This window comes from Tachypleus tridentatus, chromosome 7 (genome assembly GCF_004210375.1).
Source record: "Tachypleus tridentatus isolate NWPU-2018 chromosome 7, ASM421037v1, whole genome shotgun sequence".
Classification (NCBI taxonomy): domain Eukaryota; kingdom Metazoa; phylum Arthropoda; class Merostomata; order Xiphosura; family Limulidae; genus Tachypleus; species Tachypleus tridentatus.
In genome coordinates this window covers 73960524-73974390 of record NC_134831.1, presented here as the reverse complement: position 1 = coordinate 73974390, position 13867 = coordinate 73960524, and the positions used below count along the sequence as shown (strand labels likewise).

The following is a 13867-nucleotide window of genomic DNA, read 5'->3' as shown; positions in this document are numbered from 1 at the left end:
TGGATCTGGGACTTGGAACTGGTTATATTTTCTTTTTTTTAGTCTAAAAGCAGAAACATATTATAATAAATTTTCAAAAGTTTCTTAGCTGCTTTGAGATTTGATGTTTGCCTAATGTAGTCAAATACGTTACTCTTCTCTAGCCATAGTCTCAATGACACTTAAATTGTCTTCTAAACACAAAACCTGTCCCTACAGCCATCAATGTGGACTGTGCATGATCTTTTCTAAAAAAGGACTGTTTCTTATATCTAATGATTGTTTTCATGGTGTTAAAATAATAAATAAATAACACACAACATTAAAATAAATATTCAATTAAAAAGATTTTTTTTTAAATTCAAGTCAACCTATGGTTTCTAAAATATGGACTGTGCATGTTTTGACAATATTTTGAATGCATTATCGATTATGCACTTGCTAGCTCAGGCAATTCATTTATTTCCTGAAAGGTTTCAGATGGCATTCAAAATATTCTGTTTACTATAGTAGAATATCTTTTATCTTTGGCTCTGGCTTTTCAGGTGTGACTGATATACTATTGAGATATTCTGAATTGGGATGCTATTCTTTTTTGAGTAGGTTTACGTGCTATCTTGCTGTACAAATTATGCATGACACCTTTTTTGTGAAGAGATATTCCTTGATTCATTGGAGACTCAGGTTTAGCCTGCTTGTCTTTATTATTCTTGTTAACTTGCTGTTTATCCCAACCTCCTCATACTGTTTTCGTATTCCCATCCTCATCTAACCCTTGCTTGTCCTGGCTTCTGTTTGTTTTCCCAATAGCAGTTTAATTGCTACTTGAAGGTCTATCAGAAGATTACAGAATTTGGTGCAGTGAGTGCCCAGTATTTCCATTTTTGCCATATGTAGAACCTAATTACAGTGGATCAATTGGCTATACTGACCCTTTCCCTCTCCATTGTCTTTTCATCCTTTTACCCCCCCCCACCAACAGATCCTGTTCTTTTATTATCATTTACAAGAGGTGGTTAAAGACTTAATTGAGAAATAGGCCATACATAGAAGGAACAAGTTATAGATTTATCATTCCTGAAGTATTTCCTTGTGATACCCAAATTTACTTTGGAATCTTACTTGACCCTTCAGTGGGTTTTCATTCCTATGTTGTGAATGGTGAAAGGAATATGTTGGATGCCTGTCTACATTTTTCATCTCCCAGGTATCTGGACATTTCCTCTGTATTGTTATAAGAAGCATGTTTATCAGTTCTAGGCTCTGCTGTTTTGCCTGGCCTTGGCTCCTAATGCTATCTGCCTATTCGTCAGTCATTCACTTGACTGATTTATGCCAGAGGCCCTTATTTTTATCATTACATGGATGATTGTCTACTTTTGGTTTCCTCTCAGGTTAGATTTGCTGTTCATACTGACTTTCTTCTTTGAGAGGGTGCTATAGTGGGTTGACAATTCGTGTTTTTAATTCCCAACATTTAGATCTCTCTCTTTATTTACAGGATATGGCATGTCTCATTCACAGTTTATTAGTCCTTTTTTCCCTACTCCATGAAAGACTGTGGAGATGTGGACTTCTCACAAAGCCTTCGCTCTGCTTTGTTGTATCCACGTGTCACCTTTAGTGAGTGTTACTAAACCAATGGATCCTTTTTCAGGATCTGTTTTTAAGGTGTTTTGTGAGTTGTGTGCTCGTTGGAGAAGGCATTGGTTATGATAGTGGTAATGACATGCTTCTATTGGAGGAGATATGCTGCATAATCATTTACGTGTGGGTACAAAGAAGTTGAAGGTGGAATGATATTGGGGATCACTGAATATTTGTACCAATAGAGGGCAGTACTAACTGAGAAAAGCTATTTTGGGGGTATCTATCAGAAATACATTTCAGTTAAGAAAATGTTAACTTTACCATATTTTTTAAGTGACAAATTATTTTTTGAGGAGTGAATGATATAAAAAACAAATAAATTTTTTTCACTAACCAGGTAATCAGTTAAAGTGACACTTTTGACATTTCCTTCTTCTGTGGTGTGAAAAACTTGAAATCGGGAATGCACTGTTTTCGTCTCTTTTCGAGTAATATTTAGCATCACAAATATTTTGATATTCTTTAATTAGTCCACTCTATATAATATAATTACATTTTAATGCACATTTTTTAACATGTATGAGTTAGAACAAATTGTCTCCATTTGTGTGTCTTATAAAGCTTAGAGTTCACTGTTGGAAAAGGAAACTTGTAGGTTGATTAGATTGTTAAGTTAGGAGTCATCTCTCTTTAAGCGAATATCACTTTTCTTTCCATCTAGGTATGACTTCATAAAGAAACAAGATGCAGATCAGCAGTAATCAAAATTCAGTAGTTTTCTTAGATAACACTTGAGTTGTTTTTATTTCTTGAATGATTTGCCATTAATCTTACATGACACAAAATTGTTATTATGTGTTTTTGTGTTCATTAAGGTTTGCCGACCGTGTCACACTGAATGTTTAAACTGTACTGGATATGGAACACACAGATCTTTATGTGAGTGTAAAAACTACATCTCAGGAGAACAGTGTAAGTCAATGTGCCCTATTGACCATTATGCTGATAATGCTAGTCGAAACTGCCTGAAATGTGCCAATGAGTGTAGGGAATGTACAGGTCCAACCACCATGGAATGCAAAGATTGTCGTAACTTCAAAGTCTATTTAAAAGATGATAAAACAAAGGTTGGTAGAGTTATGTCTTATAGGTTCATACTTTTTGATAGGTCTTATTTTAAAATATAATGACAAAAGAGATTAGACATTTTAATATCAAAGGTAGGCTGTTAAATACTTGATCCCTCTTTTGATTTAACCCATTTTTTCCAGATTCACAAGCTGGAAAATGGTTTTTTCAAGCCATACTTTAAATGCAGTTTTTTCATGTGAAAGTTGTTTTTCTTTTGTCCATCATAACCATAACATTATATTATAAGAATCAGTCTGTTAGACATAACAAAAACATGAAGTATTATAATTATGATGATTCGGTTGTTGTGTACTTTGTAGGAATGTTTTAAATAGTGCTATATAGTGTACTCAATTTTTTGTTGAATATAAGAAAGCAATTTCTGTGTTTGTCCTAGTTTAACTGCACTATTGTGTGTCCACCTGAGAAGCCATACAGAGTTCTTCAAGAGTCACCATATTGTTCCAGTGTGGACCCATCAGAGTAAGTGTTAAAGTTCAGGAACACGTTCATACTGTAGTTAGTCATTTCACCAAAGTATTTAATTAGATGCAAAATAAACTAATAAAAATTAAAAGATGCTATATCTTTAAGACAAGTGGATTTAAATAAAGCATGTTATAATGTATTGTTTTATGTTTATTTGAACCTGAATGAATAGTCTGTTGTTAATGTTATATATTTTTTATGAAAGCTGTAAAGAGTTGTACAAAAAGATCATATGAATTGTTCACATAGATATTTCTGGCACTCATATTGTCTTTTTTCACATAAACAGCAGTGAAAGCAAATGCATTGATATACTTTTTCAGTTTCTTTTTGAATGGACTTCTTAATGAGCTTGTTATTCTCTTGGTGGAAAAACCTTTAAGTACATAGTTTTCAGGACCCTTTTACTTTGCTTTTCAATTGCTGTTTAGTAAAATCCAATCATCAAAACTTTTAAAGTTTTTTTTTTTTACAACAGCAAGGTATAAATTAAAGTACAATACTTTCTTGGATTATTGTGGACGTTTGCAGTGATGTCCTTTTCCAGCTTTATTTAAAGAAGCTGACTTCAGATATACTTAAATTATTGTTCTAGTCTTTTACTTCAGATATACTTGTTTTGTTTTTTTAATTTTGTGCAAAGCTACTCAAGGGCTGTCTGTGCTAGCTGCCCCTAATTTAGCAGTGTAAGACTAGAGGAAAGGCAGCTAGTCATCACCACCCATCTCCAACTCTTGGGCTACTCTTTTACTAACGAATAGTGGGATTGATCATAACATTATAATGTCCTCATGGCTGAAAGGGCGAGCATGTGTGGTGCGATGGAGATTCAAACTGCAACCCTCAAATTATGAGTTTAATGCTTGAACCCACCTGGCCATGCCGGGCTTCAGATATAATTAAATTATTGTTCTAGTCTTTTTATTGATGAATTGATATGAACTTCATGTCTTCTTGCTTTTGAAGTTACAATAGCTGAAATTACACAAAGCATTTTATTTTTCTTTCATAGTTTTGTTTTGAAATAGGCTAAAAATCTAAGTATTTGGAGTGAATTTAAAATGATATAAATCTTACGAAATATGAAAGTAACCAAATGCATGACTTTTCAACAGCACCAGTGAAGAAAAGAAACAACGAATAATTCTGGGTGTTACTATTGGTCCATTACTGGCTTTTTTTATTCTTGTTGTCGGAATCATATACTGGTTGCTGCAACGTGCTCGGACTAACAAAAGTACTGTAAAAATGGCTGAGGTAAGAAAGAAACATCTGTTATTTTTCTCCATAAATTGAAGAAAGAAATATATCTGAGGACAGTGCATTACACTGGTATGTTTCACTGGCACTAATATTTTACACTTCTCTCCTTGCCCAATTTATTTGGCAAATATTTTCCCTTACTTAACTACTTTTAGTGTTTTATGTGCAATATTACAGTATTTTTGGGTGGTACAAGATATTTTATAAGTTATTGTGAAATGGTTATTTGTGGTTTTATATTAGTTCTATTTCTAGTTATCACTTTAATTGCAATTCTGAATTAGCTTGATTAAATTCAAAACTTTGTGAATATTTTAACACAAAAATACTTACTGAGCTCAGCTATATCAATTTTAAAAGAATCAGTGTAAATGTATATTTAATTTTGGACAGCAAATCAAATAACATATACAAAAGGAATAATTATAAGCTGGTTTATTACTTTTTTATCACTATAAACACAAGTATTCTACCAAATAAGACAGTGTGATACCTTAAAATATAAATATTCAAATGTAGCAAACATATATGGGATGTGTTTGTATAGAAAGATGTGTATAGTAACTGTTACATGAAAAACTCGAGAGGTACCCAGTAGAGTGCATCCCTCTATCATACAGTGTTGATCATATTGGGCTCTCAAAGCATAGTATGAAAATGTGTTTGTATGTCCATCTTTTTCAGCAGACACAGACCAGTTTTGGCAGGATGCTCAAGAATAATATTCTATTTAGGTCCACAAAGTTTCATTACAATCTGATCATTTTTGATTGAGTTATAGAGCAAAAACAGTGCAAAACTTCTGTTCTCATGTTAACAGATAGAGATTTTGTGGATTTTCGTGACTTTGCTGTGGCTTTAACCTTTGACATTGACTATCCAAAACTGATCACTCCTAACTTGGGTCATAGTCCAAATGTGCACTAACATTCGTCCAAATCCATTCAAACACACATATAAACACAGTGGTGAAAACATAACGTCCATTTACCTTTTGTGACAGAAGTAATAAGTGTTTATACAGAATATTAGCTACAATAAATCATTCATATGTTCTACTGAATACTAAGCTTCATAAACTGGTTAAATACAGTGTCTCAAACAGAATCTTATAGTTAATAGTATAGTAATATACACTATCTAATAAGTGGTAGAAAGCTAGACTAAATTTATGTTAAATTTTACCCACCATAATAAATGTGAAGTAATGATAATAATAGTATTCACCCTCTTTCACAGTCCTCTGTGTACTGTTCTTGGTGTTAGTACTTAATGGGACATGAAAGATAAGTATTTGGAACAGTTTTTTTTGGACAAACCATGTCACATATGACTGGAATATTTTGTGTACCTATTAACAGAGCATGGATAGTGTATTACATTAGTCTCTGTACATGATGTTTTGGGCATTACTGTTGATAAGAGTTATCAACATCATAAGTCTATTCTGAAAATGAATGCTGTAACATCTTACGAGATTCACCCAAAACTTTTTTCCAATGGCATCTTTCAGCTGAGGAATAGCTACTGATAGTTGTGGTTAGGTTGGAATCATGAATGGTTGTTGGATTAGACTTGTATCTAAAGAAAGCCCTGTAGCCAGTAGTTAGCAGAGGTTAGGCCAGAGAAACATGGTGGAAGTCATATAGCTGAGAACCCAGTTTCATCCTGCTCTCCTGACCTTATAATTCTTCATGCATGTGTGGATAACATTTCGCTTGTGTGCTGTATGTTTCACCTTGGAGACTTCTCAGAATATGACATTATAACTATCATTTTTTTACTTTTGCTGTAATTTCAATTTGAAGTTAAACAAATAATAAGGTTAAGTTGGAGCTTTCTTTAAACAAAGTTTTCTTAAAAATTACAAAAGTTACATTTCATAGGTCATTATTTTATAAAACTAATAAAAGTAATTGATCAATGAAAGATAAACGTTTCTCCATTTATGTTTTAGTTTAAACTAAATGTCTATTTAATAATTATTATCCTATCTGCTCCACTGTAGTGTCTGAGATAAAAAAAAATACAGAAATTTAAATAACTCAGTTAGAACATATGTCACTGAACTTGAAAATGTGATGTTAAAGAAATATATAAAATTATTTAGATTTTAACACCTTTAGGATTAATTGTGTTGCAAGGTTTTTAAGATAATACATTTTTAGTAAACGTTTGTTTAGTGATTACATGTTATGCCAAAAAAAAAGAAAATAAAGATCATTGGTTATAACATAACATATAAGACAACTAGGAATCACTTGGTCCTTCAAGGATGTCATAGATCTCCCCCACCCCTTTAAGTTTCTGTAGAGTGCTGCTTTACACTACTGTTAACAGCAACTCTCTCAACAAGTCAATTAAATAGTTGGTAAAATAAAACTGTCTTAACTGAAGCCTAGCCTTCCTTTTCCTTATCTTACATTTGTATCTTATCATTCTATTCTCTTCGGAATATGGTGGAAATAATTCAGAGACTTTTATTCTATCAACCTTGTGGGTATTCTTATAAACTTTAGTAAGATTGCACCTTACTCTTCTTTTCTCAAGGAAAAGTAACATAAGAGATCTTAATTTATCCCTGGAGAATAACCTTTTTACTTCTGGAATCATCCCGGTAGTTCTCTTCTGAAATATTTCCTATAAGATAAGTACCCCTAGATACAAGGAAATCCAAACTATACACAGTTTTAGAAGTTAAGTTTAAATGCTAATTTGTATACTGATACACTGCTGGCCAAATTCTTAAGGCCAGTGAACATAAGGAAAAAATATGCATTTTGCATTGTTAAGCTCAACCACTTATTTGAGTAGAGATTTGAAAGATGAAAATAAGAAAAGGGAAAATACAAATAAACTTTTTTAGCATTTAATAGAGAAAATGTGAACACTATGAAATTAGCCTAAATACTAGCTGGTCAAAAGTTTAAGACCATACTGAAACAAAGTGTTAATCGGAAAACCTTTTAACAAAATTTAGTCATTTGTGTTCAAGCATTAGCGTTGTCAACATCTCCCACTGACATCTCCTGTGTTACATTGGGTAAAAACATGACAAAGACTAAAATGTTGACAGAGCTTGAATGTGGCAGAATGTGGAGAAGGTTCCATCATGATCTGGGGTGCTTTCTCCTTCCATGGAACAATAGAGCTTCAGGTTATACAGGGGCATCAAACAGCAGCTGGCTATATTGGCATGTTGAAGAGAGCATCCTTATTGACTAAAGGCCCTCGCTTGTGTGGAAATGACTAGATCTTTCAGCAGGACAATGCTGCAATCCACAATGCCTGCAGGACAAAGGACTTTTTCATGGTGAATAACGTGATTCTTTTGGACCATCCAGTGTGTTTGCCCGAACTGAACCCCCATTGAAAATGTTTGGGGGTGGATGACAAGGGAAGTTATAAAAATGGATGTTAATTCCAAACAGTGCATGATCTTCGTGAAGCCATCCTCACCACTTGGAATAACATTCCAGCCAGCCTTCTGCAAATGCTTATATCGACCATGCCAAAGCAAATGTTTGAAGTTATTTGCAATGACAGCCGTGCAACTCACAACTGAGACCTCTTGTTGGGCATTTCCTACCCTGTTTAGGACTTCTATTTGGTAAGGTCTTAAACTTTTGACCAGCTAGTATTTAGGCTAATTTCATAGTGTTCACATTTTCCCCATTAAATGCTAAAAAAGTTTTTTATTTCTATTTTCACTTTTCTTATTTTCATCTTTCAAAGCTCTACTGAAATAAGTGGTTGAGTCTAACAATGCAAAATGCATATTTTTTTCTTTATGTTAATTGGCCTTAAGATTTTGGCCAGCAGTATGTAACTATCTTTGGATTTTGTTACTTTGAATCTGTACATCTTATATATATCCTAGAATTGCATTACCTTAGGTGATAACAACAGAACACTTCCTCATATCCTAGAATTGCATTACCTTAGGTGATAACAACAGAACACTACCTCATATCCTAGAATTGCATTACCTTAGGTGATAACAACAGAACACTACCTCATATCCTAGAATTGCATTACCTTAGGTGATAACAACAGAACACTACCTCATATCCTAGAATTGCATTACCATAGGTGATAACAACAGAACACTACCTCATATCCTAGAATTGCATTACCTTAGGTGATAACAACAGAACACTACCTCATATCCTAGAATTGCATTACCTTAGGTGATAACAACAGAACACTACCTCATATCCTAGAATTGCATTACCTTAGGTGATAACAACAGAACACTTCCTCATATCCTAGAATTGCATTACCTTAGGTGATAACAACAGAACACTACCTCATATCCTAGAATTGCATTACCTTAGGTGATAACAACAGAACACTACCTCATATCCTAGAATTGCATTACCTTAGGTGATAACAACAGAACACTACCTCATATCCTAGAATTGCATTACCTTAGGTGATAACAACAGAACACTTCCTCATATCCTAGAATTGCATTACCTTAGGTGATAACAACAGAACACTACCTCATATCCTAGAATTGCATTACCTTAGGTGATAACAACAGAACACTACCTCATATCCTAGAATTGCATTACCTTAGGTGATAACAACAGAACACTACCTCATATCCTAGAATTGCATTACCTTAGGTGATAACAACAGAACACTTCCTCATATCCTAGAATTGCATTACCTTAGGTGATAACAACAGAACACTACCTCATATCCTAGAATTGCATTACCTTAGGTGATAACAACAGAACACTACCTCATATCCTAGAATTGCATTACCTTAGGTGATAACAACAGAACACTACCTCATATCCTAGAATTGCATTACCTTAGGTGATAACAACAGAACACTACCTCATATCCTAGAATTGCATTACCTTAGGTGATAACAACAGAACACTTCCTCATATCCTAGAATTGCATTACCTTAGGTGATAACAACAGAACACTACCTCATATCCTAGAATTGCATTACCTTAGGTGATAACAACAGAACACTTCCTCATATCCTAGAATTGCATTACCTTAGGTGATAACAACAGAACACTACCTCATATCCTAGAATTGCATTACCTTAGGTGATAACAACAGAACACTACCTCATATCCTAGAATTGCATTACCTTAGGTGATAACAACAGAACACTACCTCATATCCTAGAATTGCATTACCTTAGGTGATAACAACAGAACACTACCTCATATCCTAGAATTGCATTACCTTAGGTGATAACAACAGAACACTTCCTCATATCCTAGAATTGCATTACCTTAGGTGATAACAACAGAACACTACCTCATATCCTAGAATTGCATTACCTTAGGTGATAACAACAGAACACTTCCTCATATCCTAGAATTGCATTACCTTAGGTGATAACAACAGAACACTTCCTCATATCCTAGAATTGCATTACCTTAGGTGATAACAACAGAACACTACCTCATATCCTAGAATTGCATTACCTTAGGTGATAACAACAGAACACTACCTCATATCCTAGAATTGCATTACCTTAGGTGATAACAACAGAACACTTCCTCATATCCTAGAATTGCATTACCTTAGGTGATAACAACAGAACACTACCTCATATCCTAGAATTGCATTACCTTAGGTGATAACAACAGAACACTACCTCATATCCTAGAATTGCATTACCTTAGGTGATAACAACAGAACACTACCTCATATCCTAGAATTGCATTACCTTAGGTGATAACAACAGAACACTACCTCATATCCTAGAATTGCATTACCTTAGGTGATAACAACAGAACACTACCTCATATCCTAGAATTGCATTACCTTAGGTGATAACAACAGAACACTACCTCATATCCTAGAATTGCATTACCTTAGGTGATAACAACAGAACACTACCTCATATCCTAGAATTGCATTACCTTAGGTGATAACAACAGAACACTTCCTCATATCCTAGAATTGCATTACCTTAGGTGATAACAACAGAACACTACCTCATATCCTAGAATTGCATTACCTTAGGTGATAACAACAGAACACTACCTCATATCCTAGAATTGCATTACCTTAGGTGATAACAACAGAACACTACCTCATATCCTAGAATTGCATTACCTTAGGTGATAACAACAGAACACTTCCTCATATCCTAGAATTGCATTACCTTAGGTGATAACAACAGAACACTTCCTCATATCCTAGAATTGCATTACCTTAGGTGATAACAACAGAACACTTCCTCAATAACTTTAATGACTTATCCATCATTTGGCAGAGATGTTTTTCTTCATCCATGCTATTGAATGAGTTGTATTAAATGTCTAATCTAAATTATAATAATCTAGATGCATTTCCTTGCAATTACTATCAGGAAAGGTAATTTCCCAAATATTTATTCACCTCACCATGAAAAAGCAAATGTTCAAGTACTCATCCCCAAATATTCCACTAATAACAATGGCCCAGTTTGACTGGACTTCATTAATAACAACATAATAACAGTTTGTTTTCTTCCATTGAATCATGTTACCATAGAATTACCTAGTCTATTTATTTGCCAAAATAAATTTAAAAAAAAGGATCTACTCAAATATTTTTGACCTTCTAGAAAACTAGATGCTGAATCTATTTTTAATCGTTTAATTGTCGTACGTACCACCAGGGGATTGAAGTAGATGTGATTTAAGTCAATTCCAGTATTTCACAAAGAATGCTTAAGGTCAATAATGCTGCTAATATACTCTCTCTTAAAAACAGAAGAAAATAAAAAAATCTCAGTCTCCAACAGTAACTTTGCTGTCAGCATTTAAGAGCTCAAACCAGCATTTGAACATTTTGTTTTTCTTTAATTAACATGCTTGAAAAACAACTTTCTTCTGTTGGTTTAACACTATCAGCCAGTTGTTTCTTGTGAGCTTTCTTTAGTTTCCATAATTGAATTTAAACTTCTCAAACATATAGTATTTATCCCTGATTTTCTTCTTAATGTCTTTAATAAGCCAATTAGATTTAATATTTCTTCTTATCCTGTTTCCTTTTCTTAGGCCTATCTTGAATTTAAGACAATATGTTATAAAATTTTCACAAAATTTTCGTTTTAACTCATTTATGGAATTGATTGAGCTAATAACTCCCTATCAAAACAGAAAGTAGTCCACATTTTTGGTAAGTGCCGTGTTAAAATGTTGCAATACACTTTTTTTGTAAATTATTTTTGTCAAAGATTTTTTAGTTGAAATCTGTGAAGTGTGAATAAACGTACTATGATATCTATTCTTTATGATATATTTCAAAATATTAAAGTACATAAGCCACCCACTTATGACATAATATTTTTTTTCCTAGAAATTTACTAAACTAAACAATGAGAGTGAGCCTGTGATTCCATCTAATGTTATGCCAAACCTTGCCCAACTTCGACTGGTTAAAGAAGAAGAACTTTACAGAGGAGGTGTCTTGGGGAATGGAGCATTTGGAACAGTCTATAAAGTGAGAATTATTGTTCATATTTAAACAAAGATCTACAGAGAATGTATGTTGGAAAATATGGAATTTAGATGGCTGGATATTATAAACATGTATTTATTAGTCTATTGAAGTGATATTTTGACAGATGAAGAATTAGACTTCTGAATATGTAAGTAGTTGTATTAAATGTAATTAAGGTCTATGGGTGGCATTGACATATTAGATCATGAATAGAGGATGTTATAGTATTTTTTAAACATTTTAGTGTTTTCTGCATTCATCATTGGGCTTGGCAGTTAGGGTGCTTGAATTGCAATTTGCAGATTGCATGTTTGAATCTCATCATTGAACATATTCACTCTCTCAGCTGTAGAGGCATTATAAGGTTATTGCTAGTTCCACTTTCTAATCAGAGTGTCCAAAACGTTGGTATTGAGTAGTGTTGACTAGCTGCTTTTCATCTAGTCTGTCACTTCTATTGCTAATGTAAATAACTGTTGAGCTGCTATGCTCTAAATTTAACAAAGCAAACAGTATTTACCATCAGCATTGTAAAAAAAATTAAAAGAAAAGTTAGCATTTAGATTTTACCTTCAAGATAAAAACAAATTACAAAAAATGTGTGAATTTTTGTAATTTTCAACATTAGTACAAAATTTAAAGGTGTGTATTTTCTTGTAGCAAAGCCACATCAGGCTATCTGCTGAGTCCACCAAGGGGAATCGAACCCCTGATTTTAGCATCGTAAATCCGGAGACATACCGCTGTACTAGTGGGGGCCTTTTTAATAAAATTTGTTTCTTTGATTGTTTTTGAAATTTGTGCAAAGCTACACGAGGGCTATCTGCGTTAGCCATCCCTAATTTAGCAGTGTAAGACTAGAGGAAAGGCACCACCCACCGTGGAATTAAGGGACACATTATAACGCTCCAATGGCTGAAAGGGTGAGCATGTTCAGTGTGACGAAGATTCGAACCTGCGACCCTCGGATTACGAGTTGAGTGCCTTAACCACCTGGCCATCTGGGCTGTAAATTTAAAGATAAAGATAGAAAAAAGAATTTTTTTTTTAGATTTACGTTTCTTGTAATTATTGTGAAAGACTGAAATAAGAAACTTCTAAAAAACATTCGTTTCTCGAGTCCTTTAACAACTTTAATGGTCATGAATAGCAGTAAATACTCTTCTTTTGTGTAACATTGTTACTAAATAACTAATTTATTTGTAGGGCATGTGGATACCTCAAGGGGAAAATGTCAAAATTCCAGTAGCAATAAAAGTATTGAATGATAAAAATTCTGAGACAGGACCTTCCAATAATAATATATTTTTAGAGGTGAGTAATATTTCTAATGTAGTTTAGATTGCTATTTTACTCGAATGAAACAATATTAAAAAACTTGAGGATTATGGATTATTCTTTATATTTACAAATTAGTTTTTTTGGCATTTATTGAGTAACATGACAGAAAGTAAGAAATGCAATAAAAAATCGTAATTACGTCAGCTGATTACAATAATTATTGTGATTTTTATGAAAACTTACAATAGACAAAATTAAGAATAATATGTTTAAGGTTTATGTACTTATGTTAAATAAACTATAACTTAGTAAATAGCCAAACAGTTAGGTTGTTTTTACATGTTAAATGTAGTTGAAGTAACATGCCAAACTGCTCAGTAACAGATACATGTAATAGATTGTTTAAACAATTTAGAAAAATATGTGTCAACTTGAAATAAAGAGATAGAAATAAAATAAATGGGAATATGTCAGCAAATACATTGTTTTCTTACCAGAATAAATAAACTCTTGTTTGCTAGTAAGTAACTTTTGTAACAATTTAAATTACTACATGAGTAATTACTCATTTTATTACATCTTACACAGTCTTCAAGTCTCTTAACTTGTTCTGTGTCATTATATCCTTTAACCTGTTGTGTCATTACTTTCTTTAATCTGTTTT

At 33.2% G+C, this 13867-nt stretch overlaps 1 protein-coding gene across 8 annotated transcripts in view; it reads left to right on the top strand.

The window, feature by feature from the left end:
• Positions 1 to 13867, top strand: part of LOC143255978 (epidermal growth factor receptor-like) — a 142921-nt gene that overhangs the window by 104189 nt on the left and 24865 nt on the right. For all 8 annotated transcript variants that reach the window (XR_013030947.1, XM_076512477.1, XM_076512479.1 and 5 more), the window contains 5 exons: positions 2445 to 2696; positions 3098 to 3183; positions 4305 to 4446; positions 11779 to 11922; positions 13129 to 13236. Coding sequence is in view for 7 of the 8 variants with exons in the window: in XM_076512477.1 (XP_076368592.1) it covers positions 2445 to 2696; positions 3098 to 3183; positions 4305 to 4446; positions 11779 to 11922; positions 13129 to 13236 (732 nt within the window). In the remaining variant the exon portion in view is untranslated. The remainder of the gene's footprint in view (positions 1 to 2444; positions 2697 to 3097; positions 3184 to 4304; positions 4447 to 11778; positions 11923 to 13128; positions 13237 to 13867) is intronic.